Here is a 26,701-nt window from a genome sequence, read left to right as displayed (position 1 = left end):
GTGTTTGGTTGCAGGTAAAAGCGGGATTTAACTAAGTAGGGGCAAGTAGTCCAAAGCTGGTATGCAGTGATTCTATGATGTCCTCAAAGACCTCAGCTTCATCTGGATCCCCTGGGTTCACCACCCTTACCACTGGCTTTGTCCTCACGATTACAAGTTGGCTGCTGTACTCCAAGTATCAGGTCTGATTCTCAGGCAAGGATAAGATGCTGAATGGATAAAAGGCAAAGCCATCTGTGTCTTTCCATTTCAGCAGGGAAATAACATCCAAGGAAAAAGTTTTCTTAAGGTTAATATAAAAACAAATCTAAAAACAAATATAAAAACAAATCGAATGGTAGATTGCCTATCTGGCAGAGGTGAAGACTTGTGATAAAACCCCAGTTTGCTCCAAAAAAAAAAAAAAAAGCTTATTTTTAGGTTCTTGAGATCACACTAGTAAACAGGAAAACTAGAATTCAAATTTGTCTGCCTTTGTACTGAAGCCCATGTTATGCCTCCTGGAATAGGCTTTGCCTTCTCATCTGATCTCTATTCCCAAATCTTTAATTTCAGCAGCACCCTCTCTTCTAGGAAACCACCATTATCCCACACCCCCAGATTAGGTGGCCCTCTGTGCCTCCCTTGTCATTACTGATCTCATCCATATCACCCATCATACTTTATGATTTGTGTATAACATCTCTTCTAACAGACAGTGGACTCTTGAGGGCAAGAATTAAGTTTCTGCGGTACCCAGCACAAAGCTCTACAACAGAATACCACTGATATCTGATTGCTTGCTCCACTAAGCTATGAACTTGATAAGGTCAAAAAGTGCATCTGGTTTTACGCACCAGTAAATCCCTGAAGCCTAACACAGTCCCTGGCACAGACCAGGTTTCCGATACATAACTTGTGAATGAACAAATGAATAATTCAGTAAGCAATCTGCATTTACTGTGCCTCTGACTCACATTCCAAGAATAAGCAGCTTTTGGCACCCGTTCCCTGGGAAGGATTTCGTATTTGACAGTACTCCTAACCTCTAACATCGTTAAGCTGGTCGTTTGCCCACGGTTTCCTTCCCCGCATGGACTATGATTTCCACCATTCCAAAGTGTGAGAGTTTGATTCCGTCTCTGATTTCTCTTATGGTAAACTGGTAGCATTCCTTTCAATCCCCCTCAAGCTAAGTGCCAGAAGGTTGTGAACGGGGGAGGGAAGTGGCACTTAACGATCGCAGTGACAGTGAAGACTCCTTAGAATAACGTGTGCCCAAGTCTCGCCCTCCTGCAGTCTGACCCTCTGGTGACAAGAACGGGGCTGATTAGCGCTGACTGTGGGAGAGTGGGAGAGTTTCAAATTAGTGGTAAAATCGGGAAAGGCTATGGTCTTTTACATATATATATACATATATATACATATATATGTATATATACATGCTTTCAGTAAAAAAAAAAAAAAAAAAAAAAAAACGTGTTTGCAAACTACTTTCCGAGCGTTTTACCTTGACTGACAGGCGACCCGTCAGAGGCGCGCACCCAGCGCGGTTCCGGAGCAGCGTGTGCGAGAGGCGCGCGCAGCGAGCGTCTCGGCCAGCGTGCCAGAGGCAAGCGCTCCGCCGCGGTGGGCGGGGCCACCTGAGCCCGCCCCGCCCCCGCCCCAGGCTGAAAAGGCGCGGCCGAGGGCGGGCTCAGGCCGGCGGAGGCGGGGCCACGGGAGACGAGAGGCAGGCTGGGAGAGGGCCGCCATATTGGCGTCGGCCGCGCTGTATTGTCATAAATAGAGCCGGTTTTGTGGTGTTTTCACTGCTCGGTTGGGTGCCTCAGCAGTAGTGAGCGCGGAAGTGAGAGCGCGGAGCGAGCTCGGAGCGACGGGAGGAAAGCCGACAGAGGGAGAAAGGAAGAACAGGGACTCGGACTCCACCGCCAAAGACAGGGAGACGCAGGAAGCGATGAAAGAAATGTCTGCGTAAGTGGCGGGGGGCGGCGGTTGGCGGTGCGGAGGGAGAGGTGGGCTGGGGGGGCGGCCGGGCCGGCGGGGCGGGGGCAGCGGCGCGTGCTGGGCCCTGCCCCTCGAGCCCCGCCCGCCCGCCCGCCGCTCCGCGCCCCGGCGCTCTCCGTCCCGGCTCTCCGTCCCGGCTCGGACCGCTCCGCCCGGGCGCCCTCCCTGCAGCCGGCGCCTCACCTGGCCGCGGGTCCGGACCCGCCCGGGGGATGCGGGAGTCCCGGGCCGACCTCCGACCCGGACGGGGAGGGAGAGGGGGCGCAGGGAGCAACTGTCGGTCACTCCCGGCTCCCGTTTGCCTGCATTGGCGCAAACACCATCCCCCCTCTTACCCCCCCCCCGGGCCTCCTCTCCTCCATGCCCGCCCGACCCCGCTGGGGTCGCGTCTCCCGGGAGGGAAAGGACCCTGCCCAGCCCACGGCTGGATGGCTGCTCGGTGATCAAGCCCAAGGTCTTCCTCGCGCATCTCAGCCTCCCCCCCCCTCCCGCCCGTCTACCCCCCCCCAATCGCTACCGTTCTCCCTAACACCCCCCCCCCCCCCCCCCGCTCACACTTGGATAAGTCCGGAACAGTTTCCGTGCTCGCTGAGAATTTGTTCGAGCCCAGCGTTCCGGTGTATTATTAAGAAATCATTTAAACCTACAGAAAAATGCGGAGAATGACAGATATTGCCGTTTGTGTAGCCACCACCCATTTCTGCCCAAGGATAACGTGGTGTCCGTGTTCCAAATACATCTCTCTCCTGTGGTCTCGTTCATTGGCCCCATCCAGAGGTCCCCACAGCCCTGAATTTGATTTGTATTGTTGCTGTGGGTGTTTTAGGCTATCATATGTGCCTCTGTCCACAACTGTCATCTGTGTGCTTGTTTTTAAACTTTCTCTAAGTCGTAATCACTTATTCCTAAATTGTATGTGCGGGTGCGCGCGCGCGCGCATACACACCCCCCAGTACTGGGAGTTGAATTCAGGGCCTCGGCGCGTCCCTACGCTTTTTCATTCAAGGCTGGTGCTATACCACTTGAGCCACAGTTACACTACCAACTTTTGGTGGTAAATTGGATGAGTCTTAATGGACTTTCCTGCTGGGGCAGGAAACCATGATCCTCAGATCTCAGACTCTTGCATATCTAGTATTACATGCAAGCAAGCAGAGACAACATACATCTCTGAGCTATGTCCATGGAGATGTTTTCAAATATAATTCATATTAACTAATAGGTTGTATCCCATTGTAGATATACACTCCAATTTAGTAGCTTAACTATTAGTGACAATTATGACCTCCAAAGAATGAGACAATCCATCGAGGCACGGTTAAAGATAACAAATTTATTCACCCTACACCAGAAAGGGGGCCTGTGACTACCTTGTCCTGGGCTAGATACCCAGAACCAAAAGCAGCCTCAACTACCAAACCTCCAAGCCTCTAATGGACAGCCCCGACCTTTATTAGTCTGCAAACCTCCAAACCTCAGACCTCCAAAGCTCCAAACCTCCAAAGAGGAAGGGTTTTCCTTTTCTTTCCTTCCTCTTCCGGCCTCTCCACAGGCCTTCCCTGCTGTGCTCCAGTAGGTGCCTCTCCACAGGCTTCTCTAGAGACCTCACCATAGACCTGCCCTGCTCTGCTCCAGTCACTCCTGACTTTCCCCTCCTGCTGTCTCTCTCTCTCTCCCCACCACCACCCCCTCTCTACACACTCCCTTATATATAAGCTGTGCCCTTCCCCCACTCTAACGGGTCAACTGCCTAACGGTTTTCAACCGCCATTCATGCCCCTCCCCCAAGCTGTCCACTGTCCAATCACTTCTTGACAGCTCACCGTGTGGGGCTTGGTGCCTCACCCCCTCTAGTAGCCGGGTCTACAGGGCCCGGGTGGTTGTTACATGACTATCTTATTTATTTATTTACTTCAAAATGTTTAGTTTTAGCACTTGACAGTGAACATTCTTTTATAGCACTACTCGATAGATTTTCTCTATTAGTGAAATTGGTGGGTTGAAGGGAAAGGGGGATATGTTGTTTGCTCCCCCTCCGCCCCAAGTAGATGATAATGTTCAGAACCCTAGATTTGAGGACCAGCAAGGACTTACAGATAGCCAACTTTCTGAGAGAAGAAATTGAGACAAGGCTTGTCAGAACTGAAATAGTTGGACTAGTGGGAAGAGGTTTTAGAGTTCCAAATTGGGCTTTTTCTCAGGTTCTTACCTGTAGCATAACTAGCAGTTGAGAATTTATCTCTCATTGGGCTTTTTTTTTTTTTGAGATTTTTATGTAATCAATTGAATGATTTTATATCATGTATGGACATGCACATGGACAAACAATACTCAGGAATATAAAGCCACATCTTTTTCTTTTTTTCTGTTTACCTTTGTGTGTGTGTGTGTGTGTGTGTGTGAAAATACCGTACAGCGTAAAGCCACATCTTTAAGAAAAATACAACTTAAAATGACTAATTGAAGTTTTGTTTGTTCCACAGCAAAATAAATATTGGAGAGAAAATAACTATTCCTGATACTCTTTCTCCTTTTGTTTCTTTGAATCGTTTTAGAAGACATAAGGTTATTTTATCTTCTCTTTGAGTCTCTGTCCTTACCTAATGATTAACTAAAATGTCTTAGTTTGTGAACTTAGTAATGCAAAAGCTAGTGTGAGATTTAAGGTTTTTTGGTACTAAGAATCAAAAATGTGGGGCCGGGAAGTTGGCTTAGTGGTAGAGTGCTTGCCTCACATGCACGAAGACCTGGGTTCCATTCCTCAGTTAACACATAAGCAGAAAAAGGCCAGAAGTGGCACTGTGGCTCAAGTGGTAGGGTGCTAGCCTTGAGCTGAAGAGCTGAGGGACAGCACTCAGGCCCAGAGTTCAGCTCCCATGACCAACTACAACAACAACAAAAACAAAAAAAAACAACAAAAAAGAGAAACATGCTAGGCAAACCATATGCCACTGAACGATATCCTCAGCTCCCAGTGCTTTTGACAAGTTAAAAATCTCAGTCTGGCACTGGTGGCTCATACCTGTAATCCTAGCTACTCAGGAGGCTGAGATCTGAGGATCACCATTCAAAGCCAGCCTGGGCAGGAAAGTCCATGAAACTCTTTATGCAATGGCTCAAGTGGTAGAGTGCTAGCTTTGAGCTGAAAGACAGTGTTCAGGCCCAGAGTTCAAGCCCCATGACTGACAAAAAAAAAAACTCAGCCAGGCAGGCGGCTCAGGCCTGTAATCGTGTAATCCTAGCTATTCAGGAGGCTGAGATCTGAGGATCAAGGTTCAAAGCTAGTCCTGGCAGGAAAGACATTGAGACTCTTATCTCCAATAAACCACTCAGAAAACCAGAAGTGAAGTGGTGCTGTGGCTGAAGTGGTAGAGTGCTAGCCTTGAGCTAAAGAGCTGAGGGACAATGTCCAGGCCCAGAATTCAAGCCCCATGACTGCCCCCCCCTCCAAAAAAAAACCAAAAACAAAACCTCAGACATTTGTTGGGAACACTCAGCATCTTCACTATTTTGAAGTACACAGTTTTTGACAATTACAATTAGACTGCTATAGAATAAAATATAAGTTAGTCCTCCAATCTCACCCCTTCACCAATTAACTTGTTTGTTTTCAAATGAGATAGGATCTCACTGTGTAACCAAGGCTACCCTTGACCCTCTGGATTCTCTTAACATCAACCTCCTAAGTGGCTGGGATTATGGGCATGACTGCCATGCCTGGCCTTTTAACCTTCCTGTCTCCATCTCTCTGCACTTTTAAAAAATAAGGCTAATTTATTCAAGTTAAAAGACTGCATTTCAATATCTTAATACTGCTGGTGTTAAAGGCCCTTCATAAAAATATTACTAAGATATATAGTAGAGTTTGTAGGTTAGTGTATATGCTTGTTTTAACTGTACTTGCATAGCAAAATAAAATTTTACCAGATCTTGTTCCCAAAATTTACTTTGAAATGATTATCTATATAAACCCCAAGGCTCAGAAATTTTGTTGCACATTATTCAAGACTGCTGTCTAGGGACTGTAGCAGGTAGGTCACTTGTATCCTGTAAAAGGTTGCCATTTAGAGTTTAAAAAATGTAATTATTCATTTTGAAAATTATGTATGAGTATAGGTCTAAAATGAAGAGAACAATTAAGTAGAACCACAAAATATTAGGACTAGAGGCTGGGAAGGTGGCTCAGTGGTAGAGCACTTGCCTTGCATGCTCAAGGTCCTGGGTTCGATTCCTCAGCACCACATAAGAAAAAAGCCGGAAGTGGCACTGTGGCTCAAGTGGTAGAGTGCTAGCCTTGAGCTGAAGAGCTGAGGGACAGCGCCCAGGCCTAGAGTTCAGGCCCCACGACCGGACCCAAAAAAAAAAAAAAAAAATATATATATATATATATATATATATATATATATATATATATATATATATATATTAGGACTAACGGGATGCCAGTGGCTCACACCTGTAATTCTAGCTACTCAGGAGGATCATAATTTGAATCTAGCCTGGGCAGAAAGGTCCAGGAGACTGGTATCTCCAGCTAACCACACACACAAAAGTAGGAAGTGGAGCTTAAATGGTAGAGCACTAGTCTTGAGCACAAAAAAGCTTGGAGACAGAGTCTTAAGTCACAGACCAGCAAAAAGAAATAGGACTAGACATTCTTCTCAAACAAAAGGTGTTAATATAGGTTTCCCAAAGACATAATCTAGTTTGTGTTTACTTTTTAAAAGCCAAATTATATAACAAGGGCTTTTTGATGGATGTTTGTTCCTTTATTGGGAGAAAAGAAAGCATTGTTTTTACATAAGTTTTGTTCAGGTTTTTAACTGCTTTCCAAAGATTTTAACATCTTAAGTCTGCAGGGTATACTGGGGTTACCCTGTCACAAATCCCATTCAGGCTCTGAACATTTGAACTGAGTAGTGTTAGTGCTTTTGAATGAGTAGTATTGAGTAGTATTGGTACAGTTAGCTTGATGCCAACATATGCTGCTTTGGGCTTGAAAAGACATCCTAAACATGAAAACTAGAGATAAGATGAATACCTCTTCATAAACATAGATACAGAATACTTAGTTTTCTTTTTTTTTTTTTTGAAGTGCCTGTCTTGCCTGTTAGTACAACAAAGTAGTTCAGATAAAATGAATAGAATGAGAGAGCAATACATTAGTATGATATAATACTTCTTTTTCTGCTGTTCTCTTTTTCTTGGACAGAAATACCATGCTGGACAGCCAGCGTCAACAAAAGCATTATGGAATAACTTCTCCAATAAGTTTGGCATGTCCTAAAGAAATTGACCATATTTACACACAGAAATTAATTGATGCCATGAAACCATTTGGAGTGTTTGAAGATGAGGAAGAATTGAACCACAGGTAAGTCATTGAAAACTGTCAACTGTTGAACATTAATTCAATACACACACGCGCTTGTGTGTGTGTGTATTGCGAGCCCACTGTGTCCCTGTCTAGAATGCAGCAGTGACAAAAAGAGTTCTTCAAAAAAGGTCTCATATAAAAATAACGTTTATTTGGGTACCAGGGGTTTACACCTATAATCCTAGCTACTCAGAAGGCTGAGATCAAGGATGGCAGTTCGAAGCCAGTCTAGGCAGAAAAGTGAGATTCTTGCCTCCAGTTAACCAGCAAAAAGCTGGAAGTGGAGCTGTGACTCAAGTAGTAGAGTGCTGGCCTTGAGTTTAAAAGCTCAGGAACAACACCCAGGCCCTGAATCAAAAAGGAAAAAGAAAAGAAAATGACATTTGCTGGGCACCAGTGGCTCATACTAGTTAGGATTATAATCCTTGCAATTTGGGAGACTGAGAATAGGAGAATCAGTTTGAGAATGGCCTGAACATAAGAGTTCACAAGACTTCAATCTATAGTTGGGCAATGATGGTATATGTCTGTCATGCTAAGCTAGAGGGAGTGGGAGATTCCAGGCCAGCCCAGGCAGAAAAGTCTGCAAGACTTCGTTTCAATGGAAGGCATGTTGTTGTATGCCTGTCATCCTGAGGACAATGGAATTCTAAAATAGAAATATCTCAGTCCAGATCCTTAGCTGTACAAAAATGGTAGGAGGCATGGCTTAGCAGTAGTGGACCTGCCTAGCAAACATGAGGCTCTGAATTCAAACCCTTGTACTGAAACACACACACACACCCAAAAGAGACATTTAAGGTGAGTGATAAAATTGCGCACACACACGCATACACCCAAAAGAGACATTTAAGGTGAGTGATGAAATTGTGTGGATATTTAAAGAATTTTCTGTTCCGTAAGCCTGAGGGAGAGTGTAATTGGTATGATTGAGTATATAGGAAGATATCTTGGTTGTCTGAAGCAGAGCAAGTGAGGGCAATTTGGGCTTAGTGAGGTCAGAAGGAGCTTGGCACAAGGGCACTTAGGACTTTGTAAGACATCATAGAAGTTTTGGAAAAAAAGTTGTTATTAGGGGTTTGAATAAAAGATTGACAAGATCTGACTTATGTTTCAACATAGTAACTGTGGCTCCTGTATTGGGAATAGTCTGTAAGAAAAACTACTATAATGACCCAAGGAGGAAATGATGGTGTCTGGAACCTGGAGAAAGGCAATGAAGGTGATAAGTGGTAGTAAATTCCAGATATGTTTTAATGGTAGGGTTGTTCAGAAGGTATGATCTAGGTATGTTTTAGAGGTAGTGTGTTTCTTACTAGAAATGTAAGAAAAAAAAATTGGGGAAGGTGATACTAAGCATTTAATCACATCACTTTTGAAAGATGGAATTCCATTTTCTGGGAAAGATGGAAGAGAACTAAGTTTAGAAAGAAGTTCAATTGTGCATGCTGTTTTTGAGCTACCTAAACCATATTTTTTTTTTTTTTCTTGTCTGTGTGAGTACGAGGCTTGAACTCAGAACCTGGGCACTGAGGCTGAGCTTTTTCTTGCGCAAAGCTGGCATACTACCATTTTTGCCTAAGTTCTACTTTGGGCTTTTTAGTGGTAAATTGGAGATTGGAGTCTGAGTGGACTTTCCTGCCCCAGTTGGTTTTGTACTGTGATCCTCTGATCTCAGTTTACTGACATTACAGGCATGAGCCACCAGCACCCAGCTGGGTTTCATCATCGTCACTTTCATCATCATCATCATCATTGTTGTTGTTTGTTTTTAATGTGATTCTTTATACAGTGAATTGCAATATGTTGTAATAATACAGAATTCTGAACTAGTTAAGTAATATTTAATAAAAATTAACCAATAATTTACCCATTTTAATTATCCAAAAACCTATGACTATCAATAAGAAAATGCTAGCCTTAACACCACATTGAATTGAAAAAATTGTGTAGTAAAAAAGTTGACAATTCACTTGGCATTTACAGTCCCATTGAAAGTAACTTCATGTATTGTAACTTGTATTAAATTTCTTAAGTTGTGAAAATAGCTTTAAGATCATAGTAGTATCATCTTGTTTACCATCCTCTACACTCTTAAGGTGCCAAAGGATGTCAAAGATGTTGCTGTGTATCAACAGATATCATTAGCACATATATAATATGCTTTTATCCCAGCACCAATATAAAGGTACTGTCTGCATATTTAAGTTTAAATCTAAAGTTTTACTTTTTTTTAATTATAGGCTTGTTGTTCTTGGTAAATTGAATAACTTAGTAAAAGAATGGATTTCTGATGTCAGTGAGAGTAAGGTAAGACTGAACTACATGAAATTTTGTGTTTTCTTGTATTCATCTAAGCAACAAGTTATAAGAATGGACGATTATCTGAAATACCTTAAAACTCAACTCTGGATATGTGTTTATCAAGTTAACACTTCATGCATATATATATCTGTATTCATATTTACTTCTTTGGTGGAATGCTTTTATTCATGTTTACAAAAGGGTGTTATTCATTTTCTTGATGCACTTACCTTTTTTGCAGAATAATAGGGTGTACAGCTTGGTTACCAAATGAAATATATAGGTTCAATCCTTAGATTTATTTTTTATTTTACTTATTTATTTTTTTCGGTGCTGGTACTGGGGCTTGAATTCTGGGCCTGAGCTCTGTGCCTGAACAACTTTTTCTCAAGGTTAGCACTTCAGCAACAGTGCCACTTTGGCTTTTTCTGAGTAGTTTATTGAAGATAAGAGTCTCATGGACTTTCCTGCCGGGGCTGGCTTGATAACGGGCTGGCTTGATACCGTGATCCTCAGATCTCAGATTCCTGAGTAGCTAGGATTACAAATGTGAGCCACTAGCACCTAGCTTGATTTTGATTTTGATTTTGATTTTGATACCTATTGTCAGGATCTGTAGTTCCTTTAAGTTACTTATTTTGAGCTATAATTTCATGGCTGTCTGTTAGTTTTATAATAAATAAAAAATTTTATAATAAAGAACATTGAACCAATACAAACAACTCCTCAGTTCTCTGATATATTTAGGAATGAACTGTTTCAAACAATTTAATATCTAAATAGATAAAGATTTACTCCAGGCATAGCCAATTATAGCTGCAAATCCATATAAAAGTCTTCTTTGTCCTATATGTAGTAAAGTTAAAATGTTAAATACTAAGATATTTTAGTTGCAAAGCCAGATTTCACACTTCTTATGAAGTATCTGATCTGGCAACATTAGGTTTGCTTTTGTACACAGCAGAAAGAAGTTTGAATGCCCTCCTGTGCCTCATATAGCCCCCACCACTCTCAATTCTCTCTGACATGGTAAAAATCATTTTTGTTAACTATCACGTAGAACCTGTTATTATTATATTATTATATCCTGTGATTCAGCATATTACTTTAAAATACATCTTGCAAGGATCATATCTTTCAAAATAGAATGAAAGCCAAGAGTTGTTTTTTTTAAGGCCCTAGCTCCTGCTTTTTGTTTATGTTAATCATCAGTAAATTTTCTCTTTTCTGCCTATAAAATTTGTTACTCCTGAAACATTAATATTCATTAGACAAAAGTAGCATGGTTTATTCCCATTAATCATCAGTTATTCTGCAGAACTTTTTTTTGGGTATTATAGGGAAATAGAGAGTAATAGGAGATAAATTTCTTACCTTTGAGCAATTTAAATAGGTTGAAGAACTGCAACATAGTTTAAAATGTAGGTATACATGTAGCGTAAAAGAATTTAAAGATTATAATGGTAGAAGAGGACAGGAAAAAGAATTTAAAGATTATAATGGTAGAAGAGGACAGGAAAAAGAGCTACAAAGTAAGAATAATCAGAGGTGGTTTGATGGAAGAGCCTGAACTTAAAGTGAATTTTGGAAAATGGATAATATTACAATGAGAATGAACAAATGTTTGAAGCAGACACACAGAAAATGCAATGGAAAGGAAATTGGATTATGAAAAATTGGTGGTTTGAGCTTCAGATTTTTTTCAATAGTAAGCCCCCAAATTCATACTATCCATATAGTTTGTTTTTTAATGAACCCTGGTAAGTATAATCCTTACTTTTATGGGTTTGATTTTAATAAAGTATGTTCTTTTGTCATGTGGGGTTGAGGATGAACTGTCAAGTTTTGAAAAGAGTAGCTGTATAATAGAATAATTCAGTAATGAGAGTTTTGTTTTAGAAACTAAGTTGAAAGCTCACTGGTTTTGTAGTTAGAGTTCCTCAGTTACACTTCAAGGCAATAAAACAAAAGATAGACTAAAAGTTGGACCAAGTGATTTTTAAAAAAATGCTTGAAGATAGAGAGGTGGGCATGTATCATGGGCATGAGTTTGTTTTATCTTCCCTCTAGAAACAGCCTCTTTATTTCAAGTCGCAACTGAAAGAGCCTTAAAGTACTTTTATAAATCTCATCAAGATTAACAAGTGTGCCACAAATTATGTAACAAAATTCAGTTAGCATTAGGTGCTTTTCACACAAGATAACTTGAATAATTAACTTTTGCCTAACTTTTTTTTTAGAATCTTCCACCTTCTGTTGTAGCCACTGTGGGTGGTAAAATTTTCACATTTGGATCCTACAGACTGGGAGTACACACCAAAGGTAACTGCTATTCTATTATGTTTAGTAATTAGAATTTCCAATAAACTCATAATGTTGTTCACAGTTAGAAAATATAGGGGAGAAAACCCCATTATCTTTCTGTTAAAAGCTAATCATTATCTGTAATAATTATCTTTCTATAATTATTCATAATAATTATCATAATCATTCTATAATCTTTCATAATCATTATCTTTCTATTAAGAGCTAATCATTGTTAACATTTTCTTATACTTACCTTTCATATTTTGTTCTATTTGTGTTTAAAGTAAACTTTGATGAAATATGATACATAATACTCTTTTAATGAGATATAGTTTGATTTGTAGGAGCTGACATTGATGCACTGTGTGTAGCTCCAAGACATGTGGAAAGATCTGATTTTTTTCAGTCTTTTTTTGAAAAACTGAAGCATCAAGATGGGATTAGAAACCTAAGAGTAAGTATCCTTAAGCATTTAATATTTTGAACTTTGTAACAAATAACTCTAGAAGCTAGGGCTTGAGATTATTGAAATACCTCTTAAGAAGCTATATCATCCAGATGCATTAGCTTAAGCATGTCTGTCACCTAGCTATTAGGGAGGCAGAGATCAGAGAAAGCATCAAGATTCAGTCAACTAAGTATGAAAGTTTTTAAGACTTCTTCCCAACCAGTGATTGAGTATGGATAATATGTGCCTGTCATATGTGCCAAGCCACGGAGAAGCACAGTGGCTGGTCACAATGGCACTCATCTGTGATCCTAGCAACAAAAGGAAGCATATATAGGAGCCTCATCATCTAGCCTGGGCATAAAACAAGATTCTATCTCAAAAATAACCAACACAAAAAACGATATGGAAACTGGATCACATGGTAGAGCATTAGCCTTGAGTTAAAAAGCGAAGGGATAGTGCCCAGGCTCTGAGTCAAGCCTTAAAATCTATACTTTTTTTTTTAAATAAGTTTTTTATTGTGAGAATACTGTACAGAGGAGGGGTTACAGTTACATGAGCTAAAAATCTATACTTTTAGTCTTAATCCTTTTTACCTGTCTCTCTCAGACTCAGTTTCCTTATCTATAACTAGAAGTGTGGTGATAATTTCTTTAAGGTTTTAAAAAAATTTTAATCTGGGGGCTGGGAAGGTGGCTCAGTGGTAAAGTGCTTGCCTTGCATGCATGAGGCCCTGGGTTCAATTCCTCAGCACCACATAAACAGAAAAAGGCGGAAGTGGTGCTGTGGCTTAAGTGGTAGAGCTCTAGCCTTGAGCTGAAGAGCTGAGGGACAGCGTTCAGGCCCAGAGTTCAAGTCCCACAACCAACAAAAAAAAAAAAAATTTTTTTAATCTGAATTGCTAATATGTATCAACTTGTGAATACTATATATACATATATATATATATATATATAGTTTGTGTGTATACATATATGCACACATACATATCTATACACATACACATATATATACATATATGTATGTATCCCTCCATTCATTAGATAAAATTTCAGTATCAATAATTTGTTGAGTAGTGAACTTAGTTTTTCAAATATTTTTTGATAGATTAGTCATGAGTACTATTGTCTTTAATTTTTATACCCATGTTAATTGTGATATCAGTTTTATGTACCTAGATGATAGCAATTCTGCCTTCCAGTTTCCAACAAAATATTTTAGGATGTCAAGATAACTACTGTCGTAGTTACTTTGTATTTTTTGACTAATTAAGATTACAAAATTAAGCGCCTTATCCTAAAAATGTTGACATTTTCACTTTTTATTGAGTTAAAATATATACTGGAACAAGTATATTCACATTGTTTGTAGTTAGGCAATAATTGTAATAATTGTTTCCCTCTTTCACAGGCTGTTGAAGATGCTTTTGTACCTGTTATAAAATTTGAATTTGATGGTATTGAAGTAAGTGCTAATATTTTTCTGACTTTACAGTTAAAATAATAGATCTGTAAGTTATTTTCAATTTAAACTAGCTTTAACATAGGATTTTCTTTTGGTTGGTGCTGGTGTTGTAATATTCTTCATATGTGGTCTCATTATGTTTTCTTGAACTCAATTCTCTTGCCTCAGCCTCCTGAGTGCTGGAATAGGCTTGTAACACCTTGCCCAGTGCTAGGCACATAATTTAAAGAATTAAATAGTAATCTGTAAATAGTCTTTCATCTTCTCTTTTCTTATTTCTGTGAATGTTTTACCATGAAAAATGAACCATCTCATCCTTCCCTTCATGATTTTTATCTGTACCTTTCTCATTTCCATGATCTCCTAAAAGTACTTTTTATTGGAGTAATATTTTATATTTACAGTATTATGGTCTTATAAATAGTATTTTTATTGGAGTAATGGACCATATTAAGTAGTATTAAAAGCTGAGCACTAAGTATAATAATCATTTTTTGCTATGTGACATTGTTTCCTTGGAAATTAATATTTTGTTTTCTGCAATTTTGTTTTTGTGTGTGTGTGTGTGTGTGTGTATATGCCAGTACTGGAGCCTTGAACTCAGATCCTAGGCACTGTCCCTTAGTATTTTTGTTCAAGGTTGGTGCTCTGCCACTTGAGCCACAGTTCCACTCTGATTTTTATTTGGGGGGCCCAGTCCTGGGGCCTGAACTCTGGGCCTGGGAGCTGTCCCTCAGCTCATCAGCTCAAGGCTAGCGCTCTACCACTTGAACCACAATGCCACTTCCGGGTTTTTTTCCCCTGTTTATGTGGTGCTGAGGAATCGAACCCAGGGCCTCAAACATGCAAGGCAAGCACTCTACCACTGAGCCACCACCTTCCCAGCCCCAACTCTGATTTTTTTTTTTTAACTGTTAACTGGAGATGAGTCTCTCAGAGCTTCCTATGTGGTCGCTTTGAACCCAATTCTCAAAATTTAGTCTCCCAAGCAGCTAGAAGCCATTGGTGTCTAGCATATTTGTTTGGTTTTTATATGTTTAGATTCATAGCTAAATTATATCATTATCATCTTGGAAAAAAAACATTACTGAATCTCTGTTTCAGTCCAAGCTGATCATGGTGTATATACCTGTCATTTTAACATCTTCATTGACTATCATCTTGGAATTTTTTTTTCCTTCTCTCTAGAATTTTCTTCTTAATTTACTTGCTTAAAATTTTTAAATTTTTGTGAGCTCATGCACTGAGTCCCTGAAAACTGGCTCTTTTCTCTCTTTTTTTCTTTTCTTTCCTTTCCTTTTTAAAATCTGGCATGTTTACAAGAGTCTTATTTTGGTCTTACACAAAATTTGTAATTTGGCTGAGAATGACATTCTAGGTAGAAATGATTTTTCTCAGAACTTAAAGGCCTTTCATTGGCATTTCGTTTCTGTGTTGCACTGAGAAAGCATGATGCCATTTTGATTTCTCATTCTTTATGAAAAATTTTGTCTCTGAGGGCTTACTCAATATTTTTGTCTTCATAGTTATAAAATTCATGATAATAATATATTGGATATATATCAGTCCAGTCAGTGAGTGTGCTAGTTTGTCCCTCAGTTGTTGGAACTTATGATTGAGTTCTATTTGATTTCCTGCCTTTGTTTTCTTTCTCTCTTTTTTTCCCCTAGAAATACAACATTTGTGTGTTGGGTCTCCAGAAAATAGTCTTTTTGCTTTGCTTGTTTTAAATTTCATCCTACTTATTAAGCATTATCTTTATAGTTTTGTGATGCACTTTGGTCTTACATAGTTTGGTTTTTTCGTTTATGTTATCATTTTTAATTTCTGACGAATTCTTTTTTTTGTGTGTGTGTGTGTTTACATTTATATTTTTCCCCATTCAATACTTTTGGCTGAAATACATTAATATATTATTTTGCCTTTTTTATCTTCCCCTCTTATTATGAAACCTTCCTGTCACTCAAGCCAAACTTCCATTCCTTTACTAATACCCCACCTCCAGTTGTCATTTTGCTGTGGAATTTTATCTTCTTCATTAGAGTTCTCTTTTAAAATTTCAGTTCATCATAAATCTGGCATGTGAGGTTTTAATTGCTCTGTCACAGTTTTCTGTTCTTCAGTCAATGGTGACAACTCCAGGTCTGTATGCTTTTGTAGTTCTTGTATCATGGTCATGGTCTTATTCAAAGTAGTACAAATGTGGCTCTTAGTCTCTTTCTGCTCAACAATGACTGGCTTAAAACGTGCATACAAGGTTTGATATCGAGACTTTAAGGCTGTCAATTCCTTTAAAGTGTAACTGGATTTTTCTTGCCTGCTGAATCAGGGTGATTAGCCTTGATTTCATATTCCAGCCTGTACTGAATGTAATCCAGGTCAGAATCAGCTTTCTGGAACATGAGTTCCAGCTTATCGACCTCCGCCTCCATGTTGAATAGTTCACATTCCTCAGTGATGAATTCTTTTTTAAATGATTCTTCTTATTTATTCATAGCTGCTGTCCTTCCTGAATAAGATATTTTTTTAAACCTCTTAGGTCTGCTGGGTCTGTTGTAATCTCTTGTCCTATCTACTTTGAAGCTTTGATAACTTTAGCTGTTGTCTCATTATATCACTTTACCTTCAAGGCAAAGTAAAGCAGAACCAAAAAAATTCCAAAATATTCCTGGTATTTTAGTTGGGTTTCAAGAGAGTGAATGTTAATGTATGTTGAATTTTTCATATTCTAGAAATATAAGGTTTTGATACCTTGGAGAACAGTTATATGACAATTATGGTTTCAGATTAGGCACATTTCAAATAAACATTCTGAAAATTTAACATTAAAAAAATAAGGCTTTGATGGTTTTGCTTTTTGTTTAGTTTGGAGGGGCATATATACTAAAATCAAAATGTTTTCCTTAATTTGAAAATTACCTTAAAACATTTTACTGGCTTTCCCACATGTAATTGCCTTCAGACAGTCCTTTTGCAGTTTTTAGTTCTTCTCAAATCAATTAGAACTTTTCATATTTTTGAGATAGAATTGGGGAAGATTGACTAGAAGGAGAAAATGTAATTCTTTTCTTTTTTTTTCTTTTTTTTAACCTACTCCAAAGATTGATCTCGTCTTTGCAAGACTGGCAATACAAACTATATCAGATAATTTAGATCTAAGAGATGACTCTCGCCTCAGAAGCCTTGATATAAGGTGTATTCGCAGCTTAAATGGTAAGCTTCTAAAATGAAATATTAGGTATCTCCTTGAAAAGAATTAGACAAGTAGGACTCTTTTTGCAAAACTATTAATGGACTTTTGGGGGGAATTAACTCAAAAAATGATGTTGGCTGCATACGTAGTTCAGTGGTGGAATAAGAGAGAGCTTGTGTTTAATTCTCAGAAATAAAAAGATACATTTTTCTTGGTACGTTTTTCTTTTCTTTACAGTCCTCAGTCTCTGCCTTTATATAAATTTGCATTTTCTAGACATTCCATATAAATATGTGGTCACTTTTGCCTTTCTTTTTTCTTTTTTTGGGGGGTCTGGTTGTGGGGCCTGAACTCTGGGCCTGGGTGCTGTCCCTCAGCTCTTCAGTTCAAGGCTAGCGCTCTACCACTTGAGCCACAGCGCCACTTCTGGCTTTTTTCTTTTTGCTTATGTGGTGCTGAGGAATCGAACCCAGGGCCTCATGCATGCAAGGCAGGCGCTCTACCACTGAGCCACCTTCCCAGCCCACTTTTGCCTTTCATCTTCCACTTAATGTAATGTTTGTGAGCTTCATGCATATTAGTAATTATATTTTGGACTCTGGGCCTTATGTTTGCTAGACAGGTACTCTACCACCAAGCCTTTTTCTCTTTTTAGAATATGGATTCTAAAAACCATGTATGGAAATTTTCTATTCAATCACATTAAATAGGCTGTCTGGTCTTTTAAATAGAACTTTTACCAGTGCATAGCTATTTGGAAAATATTGGTTCACAAAGCTATTTAGATCTTCCAAATTTTAACGCACATTTCATTATAAAATAATTGTTTAGGGCTGTGAAGGTGGCTCAGTGGTAGAGTGCCTGCCTTGCATTCATGAAGCCCTGGGTTCGATTCCTCAGCACCAAATAAGCAGAAAAAGCTGGAAGTGGTGCTGTGGTTCAAGTGGTAGAATGCCAGCCTTGAGCTGAAGAGCTGAGGGACAGTGTCAAGGCCCAGAGTTCAGGCCCCATGACCAACAACAACAACAACAAATTGTTATTATTATTATTAGTATTATAATTGTTGCATTCATTAATGTCACCACCAGTTTTTTCAGGAAAGTATTTATTAGAAAGTTTTCAAGTTCACAATGGCAGATAAGAGTTTTCATCCAAAATTCTATGGAACTTGAAAGCTTAAATTTACTATTTACAATAAATGATATCATTTACTTTTCTTGGAGTTGCTCACTTAGTTCATATATTATAGAATATCTGATGAGTGCTTAACTGAATTTCCATCTTTTTCAATCATACTTTTAAGTAAAATTGATGTTCCATTAAAAAAAAAAGGTCTAGCTAACAACCCAAATAATAACACATATTCTTGTCTACTGGAAGCTGTCTTGTATATTGTATAGTTTGTTACCAATGTCTTAATTCACAGTTAAAGTAATAGCACTTATATCCACCATTGCTTTTGCACCATCAATGCAGATGTTAACATAGTGAAAAAGACAAGGCTGTATTAGTTTTTTTTACATAAAATAGGTGCAACCTCACAGATCCTCAGGGTTTGAGGAACCACTGCTTTGGAATATCTTTTGGTTGATCATAGACCTTCCTGTACTTCCAGAATATAACAGTAAATCATACTATTTATGGATGAAGTTTGTTTTGAACAGTTAATAGTCTTTTAACTTTGAGACATTTGATTAACAACGTCAGATGTGGAAGAAAACCAAAATGGTATTCCAATTAATCTCTATTTAATATGAATTTAATTGACCATTTTTTAACTTCTCAAGAACAAAATACTTTCTAATACAGAAGTACTAAATTTCAAATACTCAGACAAAATAAATTCTGCCATATTACTCTTTCATTTTTTTAGTGTGAGCTAAGGGGGGAGGGGGACATTTGAATTAACTAGTTCATTTTATAGTGAAAAATGAATGTTTTATCTTTTTCAGGATGCAGAGTTACTGATGAGATTTTACATTTAGTGCCAAATAAAGAAACATTTAGACTCACCCTCAGAGCAGTCAAATTATGGGCAAAACGCAAGTATCACAAGTCTTTTATATGACATAAAATTCTAATGTTATCCAGTGAAAGAGTTGCAGGCTGAGAGATTGCTGTTATGCATTTGGCCAGGCACTTTTGTCTGAGTCTGACTTGAATGCTACAGAGGATTAAGTCTGCAATGACAAAAGACTTGAGAGTAGTTATGTTGGAAGTTTGAAACAACTTATTTAACAATTTAGTCATTTACTAAATAAGATTAACAGCATTGTAGATGCCACTAGGTGTTCTACAAAGATAAGCTGTCCTAAAACTCAACACATACTCACACCATCTTCTCCTAACTTGAACATTCTGTGGTTTGTCTTAATTTCTCCCTTCTGAGCAAACATTTTAAGACAATTCTTACTTTCTAAAATCCTTCTAAAGGAAACCATTTTTCTATTTCCTCAATTCTCTTTCCAAAGCCTTTCCTTATATTGTTTTATAAGCTCTGTCTTGTAAAACTCATTACATCCCACCCTTTGTTTTCTTCCTTATCTCGTTAACAACTTTGTTAGCAAGGATTTCTGGCTAATACAGCAGCTCAGTACTGCTGATGATAAACCTCAAGGTTGTCAATGAACTTCAGCAAAGTTTGTGATAAACTGCAAAGCTGTCAGTTTGGTAAACTTACATGAGGGAAAGAGGTTGTTTTGCTTTTTAACAAGGATGGAAAAAAGGCTTAGGGCCACCACTGGCCATTTAATCGGAGAAACTTTGGCTGGAATGGAGGCAATTTAATGGCAAATAATCTCCAGTTTGGAGGTTATCAGAGAAAGAAATAGACAGAAAGAAGGGGGAGGGAGAGATGGAGCTTGCTACAAGACAAGGAAAGTTACCTTTCTTGAGGAGATGGCTGGGAGGCTTATGACAGAGAAGGACTTGTTAAGCACGGCAAGAGAACATGGTGGAGGGCCTCTGTAGTGGAGGTCAGAGAAGGACTTGGTGAAACTTTATTAGGTAAGCAAGCAGAAAGACAAAAAGGCAAGGTAACACTGTTAACAATGTGGGTATACTCAAGGAGAAATAGAGAGATGGTTTTAGCTACGGGAATTTAAGTCAGGGTATCTAGCCTTGAGAGGAAACTTAGAGGAGGATCCTTGGGACCCAGCCTGTGTCTCAACCCTCAAAGACACAAGCAGAAAGGCAGAGGGGGGCAGGGAGAAAGAGAGAGAGAAAGGAAAAGCCTGTACATAGATGATTTCCCTCCATTTGCCCAAGTACTCATAGAAATTATGTTAAGTCCTGTAAAATATTGGGGTCCAGTGTCCCAAAAAGGGGCTACATGGACTAATTGTCCAGTGAATATTGGAGCCAAATTTGATTGTATAAGCATATAAGCTTATGAGGCTTAAGGTCAGGCAGGATCTTTAAAGTCTCCAAATTATGCAGCCTAGAGGAGAATTCTGAAGAATTTTTAGATGGAGCTCCTCTCCATTTAGATGAGTGTGGGGAGTTGATGCTAGAGCTTCCATGGGCCTCCCCAGAGGAACTCTGGTCAACTGATTGAGGGAGCAAGCAGCAAGAGGATTCGTCACCTGCCGTTGTTCAATCCCTGGCCTATCCTAGCCAGTGAGCAGCCTAGGCCTCCTGGGCTAGACTTGGAACTCAGTGCTGAGCTTTTACCCTTGTGCTTTGAGCCCTGAACTGTCACTCACCACGAAAGAGGGGTGAATTATCGGTGTCGAATGCAGGAAAGGCACTTGGTCTGGAGGAATTCACCTTGGTGGTTGTCAGGTCCCAAGGTCCCCAGGTCAGCTCAGATTCCCAAAGGGGAAGAGCAAAACTTACCAGGGGAGCCTAGATCTGAGTTAAGGCACCAATGACCACACAGACACCAAGGCACATACAGCAAAGTTTATTGTCAACAAGCTGACAGGCTGACCCTCCCATACAGGGACAGCACTTGTTCTTGAGCAAGGGGTTATATGGCTAGGGGGCTTGGAGTGGAGAATTTTACCAGGGGCAGGAGGGTACTCTGCAGTCTGGTTTGTGTGAGACATGGAATTTGTGAGGTGCATGAGAGCAGGGGATTTTGTTGTGGCTAGGCTAAGGTTTATGGTTGTAGCTGCCTGTGTCCCCTGATAAGATAAGGCCTGAGTCAGCTAATTTCAGGGAAGGGCCTGTGTCACAGATTTTAAGAAAGGCCATGCTTTTACATCAAGGCCTAAGATAGTGGAGTGGCTCCTAAGATGGAAGAGGTTAAGCTACCACCTTTTACTGCTAGAGGTCTCTTTTTTCAAACTTTTTAAGAATCTCATTAAAGCTGTTTGCTGTGGCTCACACTTGTAGTCATAACTACTCAGAAGGTTGAGATCTGAAGATCGCAGTTCAGAGATGAGCCCAAGCATGGAAGTCCGTGAGACTTGCAGTGAAAGGATAACCTGAACAATTCATCTTTTCTTACAGGTTAAATACTGTTTTGTCAGTTTTTAAATGTATATTTTTCACATTTAACATGTCAAGAAATTACAGTGGTCTTTTCAGAGGCATAAAATAATGTCACTTTATATAAATGAGAGCATTTTAAATTTAGTGACATATTGTAATAATTTTAATAGATTATAGTAGCCACAATTATGAAAAATGATTCTAATATCAGTGCTAGATTCTACTGCAATGAGAGGTATCCAAATTCTGTAAATCACTGAAGTTAGTTACCACCTTTATACTTGGTCTTGCTACCATGATTGTGATTACTAGCAAATGTTTATTTTTCTCATAGGATCTCCTGATGGTTCCGCCTTCCTTTTATTTTTCCCTCATTAAAAGGAGAATTTCAGTGTAATTTCGGAAATCTATTGTTCCGAAGCAGGTCACTGAAATATCTGTATCTGAGGGCAAAGTAGAAGTGGTTTACAAGTAAACTGGTTTACTAATCAATTATAAGTCTAGAATGAAATTTTTGCCCTTTGGTTTCAATGTTTTCAGAGAGGAAAAAGTCTTAAATACAATCTTAAGAATGCAGTTATTAAAAGAAATGTACTCTTTACCTGACTTATGTAACTGTAACCTTCTGTGCATCACCTTTATGGTAACAATAATTTTTAAAAAAGAAAGCAGTTATTATAGAATGCCAAGAATAGTAGATTCTAACAGTAATTAGATGTTAATTTTGTAGGTCGTGGTATTTATTCCAACATGCTGGGTTTCCTTGGTGGAGTCTCCTGGGCCATGCTAGTTGCCAGAACTTGCCAATTGTATCCAAATGCAGCAGCATCAACTTTAGTTCATAAGTTTTTTTTAGTTTTTTCCAAATGGTAAGTATATGTACATATGTACTATATATGTACTTTGACTGTTGACTAACTTCTGCCTATATGTAAATTCATCTGGAAATTTAAAGGCTATACATAAACTTTCTGTTTTTTACATTCCTTAAGTTAAAAGTTTAAAATTTTACTAAATTTGAGGCAATTATGGAACACCTACATGGCATGTTCTTTTTTTTTCTTTCTTTGTAAAATTGACACAAAAATTGTACATTTGTAAGGTACCATGATGTTTTGATACATATGGACATTGGATGTTATTCAAATCAGGGTAGGCATATGAATCTCCTCAAACATATTTTTTTATGGTAAAAATGTTCAAAATCTTAAAAAAACAAAATTTTTTTTCCTGGTCCTAGAGCTTGAACTTGGTTCCTGAGTGCTCTCCCTGAGGTTTTTTTGCTCACAACTAGTGCTCTACCACTTGAACTGCAATTTCACTTTTAGCTTTTTGTTGTTAATTGGCAATAAGTCTCAAAGACTTTCCTATTCAACTTGGCTTGGCACCGTGATCTTCATATCTGAACCTTCTGAGTAGTTAGGACTATAGCTGTAAGCCACTGGCATCCAGCTTTTTAAAATTAAGTAGACAGTATATTCAACATTACCTATAGTCTGCCACCCCATCCTTGGCAACTACTATTATATTCTGTCCTTCTATAAGATCAGTACAATATATGATCATGTAGTTTCTGTCTTCTATGTCTGCCCTATTCCAGTTTATATAATGACCTCTAGTTTCATCCATATTGACCCAAAAGACAAGCTCTAGTCTCCTCCCCTCTCCTTTTTGGGGTACAGGAATACTAGGAATTAATTACATTCAGGGTCTTTTTTTTTTTTTTTCTTTTGGTCATGGGGCTTGAACTCTGGGCCTGAGCTCTGTCTTTCAACTCTTCTGCTCAAGGCTAGTGCTCTACCACTTGAGCTATGGCGCCACTTCTGGTGGTTTATTGGAGATAAGAGTTTCACGGACTTTCTTGACCAGGCTGGCTTTGAACCTCAATCCTCAGATCTCAGCCTCCTGAGTAGCTAAAATTACAGGCATGAGCCACTGGCGCCCAGCACATTCAGGTTCTTACACTTGCTAGGCAGGCCTTCTGTCACTTGAGCTAATACCTCTAGCTCCTTTTTGCATTGATTATTTTCAAGGGAGGTCTCCCTTTGCTCAGATCAGCTTGTCTGTGATCTGCCTATTTATACTTCCCTGTGTCACTGGGGATAACAGGCTTACCCAGCCATTGTGCTGTTTTCATAGCTAAGAAAATAGGTACACACCACTGTACCTAGTCAAGATTGACTCATGAATTGGGTGTGGGTATATGTAAGCATGTGCACTTGTACGTGCCAGTCCTAGGGCTTGAACTTCGGACCTAGGTACTCTCCCTATTTTTTTTTTGTTTTTTTTCTCAAGGCTAACATTCATAACACTTGAACCACAGCTCCACTTCTAGTTTTTTGGTAGCTAGTTAAAGAGTCTCATGGACTTCCCTGCTTGGTCTGTCTTTGAACCATGATCTCAGCTTCCTGAATACAGCTAGGATTACAAGCATGAACCACTGGCACCTAGCCTCTCATGAATTTTTATGCCCAGGTTTGCCTTGAACCACCATACCCCTATCTCCACGTCCCAAAATAGTTGAATTAAATAGGCCTGAGTCACCAAGCCCAGCTTCATCCCATTTTTTTAATAGCTAAGTTGTGTGATACTTCCAGGGCTTATAAATACAACGGACTTTCGGGCTGGGAATGTAGCTTAGTGGTAGAGTGCTTGCCTAGCATGCATGAAGCCCTAGGTTCAATTCTTCAGTACCATACAGACAAAACATGAATAAAATTAATTTTTAAAAAAGAAGGAAAAAATATTTTTAAAAATATAGTGGAGCTTTAGTTTGAGTAATTATTATAGATTTGACTGCGCACATTTATCAACTTTGTAGAAGTTGTTTGAGTGGAAATGATAATCATAACTATGACATTGATTTGCTGGTTTTTTCAACAAATGTTAGTTTTGCTGCTACTAAATTATCAGAATTAAATCCATGAAAGTAAATGAGAAGGAAGAGATTCCGGTGCATATGAATTACATAAGCAAAGTACTATATTTGCCTTTTCAGAGATTACTACTTCAAAATAGCCTTGTCCTTTTTTCTGGTGCCCATTTTTTCTTTTTGATGTATGAAGATTAGAACTATCTAATGATTTTAGTATTTTGGGTAGCATGTCAAATGTGACTGTATATGAGCTAATTTGTCTTATTTGTGTTAGGGAATGGCCAAATCCTGTGCTCTTGAAACAGCCAGAAGAAAGCAATTTGAATTTGCCTGTCTGGGATCCTCGGGTATGTGACTTACTATGGAATTGTATTAAATCTTTTAGGAAGAAGGCATTTCTCCCATCACCATCTAAAGATTCTTATTCCTTCTCTTTGTTCTGTATGGCGATTATACTTTATTTGCCATATTTTGGGGTTCAGATGACTTGGATCTCTAATGCTGATGAAATGTTACGTCACTAAAAAAATCATATAAGACTAGATGAGTGGGATAAACCATCAACAGTATCATAATCCATTGTAGAAAAACTGCCTAATAATTACTTACACTAAGATATATAAAAATTTTATTTTTCAATGAAGGTTAAAGCAGATTCATAGTTCCAAAATAGCATAATTCTTAATATATGTAGTGAATTTAATTTGGTTGTAGAGTGAATGGTCATTCCTCTTCATAGACAAGGGAAAGCCATCACTGAAGTAGTGCAGAGAAAAGATTGAGTGCCCTAAAACTAGATAATCCTTTTAGTAGTTAGTGATAGTATATTTTCTTGATTCTAAAAGACCATTGTTTATAATGCACCATCAGTTTTAACAACTTTTCCAAGGAAAAACAAAGTGCAATCCTTTTGACTATGACCATCTGACAAGAAAGAAATGTAGTTGGGTGAAGAAAAATATACTTCTTAGATTGAGTTCATAAACTATTAGATTTATATTTCATTCTTCAAACCTTTAGGGAAATGAAATACGGACATCTGAAATAAGATATTAATCATTCCTCTTCTAATTTCACAGGTAAATCCATCAGATAGATACCATCTCATGCCCATAATCACCCCTGCCTACCCACAACAGAATTCTACATATAATGTATCCACATCAACTCGAACAGTAATGGTAGAAGAATTTAAACAAGGTAAACATATTGGCCTTATTACCCTTTAACATATTCCCACAAGATTTTGGTTAACAAGTTTCTTTTGCAACTATAAATTGGTAGTTGGAATTTCTAACTTAAGCCAGTTTGGTGTGGTTGAACTTAATTTATGTGTCCTAAGAAGTATCATATTTATATTTTGTAAGTCAAGAACTTGTTGGCTTCTGCTCATAATGTAGCTACTTGGGAGACAGAGATCATCAGGAAGATTGAGGTTGGAGGCCAGTCCAGGCAAAAAATTTCAAAGAGCCCATCTTAACTAGTAATGAGGCATGATGACACACACTCATCATCCTAGCTGTGCAGAAAACTAAGATTAGGAGGACTGTGGTTCCAGGCCACTTGGGAAAAGACATTCATGGGACATCCCATCCCAACAGAAAAAATATTCTTTTTTTTTTTTTTTTGTCGGTCATGGGGCTTGAACTCTGGGCTTGGGCACTGTCCCTCAGCTCTTCAGCTCAAGGTGAGCGCTCTACCACTTGAGCTACAGCGCCACTTCCGGTTTTCTAGTGGTTTATTGGAGATAGGAGTCTCATGGTCTTTCCTGCCCAGGCTGGCTTTGAACCGCGATCCTCAGATCTTAGCCTCCTGAGTAGCTAGGATTATAGGCGTGAGCCACCGGCACCCGGCTAGAAAAAATATTCTAAGTCCCTATCATCCCAGCTAGAGGTGGAAGTGTAAGTAGGATCAAGTCTAGGCTGGCACAGTCATAAAATTGAAATTCTATTTCAAAGAGAACCAGAGAAAAAAGACTGGGCATGTGGCTCAACTGGTTGAGTAATTTCCTGCTAATATGAAGCCCTGAATTCAAACCCCAGTTTTGCTGGAGTGTGGTAGGAGGTATGTGATTTTCTGTTGAGGTTAGGATAGAGTAATACACATGTTGCTCAGTTTTCAAAAATCGGACATGTTTCTCTTAATGTTTTTGTTTAGGTCTTGCAGTTACAGATGAAATTCTTCAAGGGAAATCAGATTGGTCCAAACTACTTGAGCCACCAAATTTCTTTCAAAAATATAGGTATTTGAAATTTTGTCTTGTGTGTATGCATGTATGAGCATTTTAAGCCAAAACATACTTTTTAG

The 26,701-nt window shown here is 38.8% G+C and overlaps 1 protein-coding gene and 1 pseudogene across 6 annotated transcripts in view; one reads left to right on the top strand and one right to left on the bottom strand.

Moving 5' to 3' along the window:
• Positions 1-1,731: 1,731 nt before the first annotated feature.
• Positions 1,732-26,701, top strand: part of LOC138815274 (poly(A) polymerase gamma) — a 52,952-nt gene continuing 27,982 nt past the window's right edge. For all 6 annotated transcript variants that reach the window (XR_011368241.1, XR_011368244.1, XR_011368245.1 and 3 more), the window contains exons 1-12: positions 1,732-1,953; positions 7,199-7,360; positions 9,607-9,673; positions 11,908-11,989; positions 12,319-12,428; positions 13,836-13,889; positions 16,991-17,102; positions 19,035-19,124; positions 22,250-22,388; positions 24,669-24,741; positions 25,474-25,594; positions 26,552-26,636. Coding sequence is in view for 2 of the 6 variants with exons in the window: in XM_070004583.1 (XP_069860684.1) it covers positions 1,937-1,953; positions 7,199-7,360; positions 9,607-9,673; positions 11,908-11,989; positions 12,319-12,428; positions 13,836-13,889; positions 16,991-17,102; positions 19,035-19,124; positions 22,250-22,388; positions 24,669-24,741; positions 25,474-25,594; positions 26,552-26,636 (1,112 nt within the window). In the remaining 4 variants the exon portion in view is untranslated. The remainder of the gene's footprint in view (positions 1,954-7,198; positions 7,361-9,606; positions 9,674-11,907; positions 11,990-12,318; positions 12,429-13,835; positions 13,890-16,990; positions 17,103-19,034; positions 19,125-22,249; positions 22,389-24,668; positions 24,742-25,473; positions 25,595-26,551; positions 26,637-26,701) is intronic.
• Positions 15,877-16,338, bottom strand: LOC138815201 (SKA complex subunit 2-like; annotated as a pseudogene).

Source organism: Dipodomys merriami, unplaced genomic scaffold (assembly GCF_024711535.1).
Source record: "Dipodomys merriami isolate MVZ:Mamm:240054 unplaced genomic scaffold, mDipMer1.0.p SCAF_63, whole genome shotgun sequence".
Lineage (NCBI taxonomy): Eukaryota > Metazoa > Chordata > Mammalia > Rodentia > Heteromyidae > Dipodomys > Dipodomys merriami.
The sequence above is the reverse complement of the archived record's forward strand: the minus strand, read 5'-3'. Positions and strand labels throughout refer to the sequence as shown.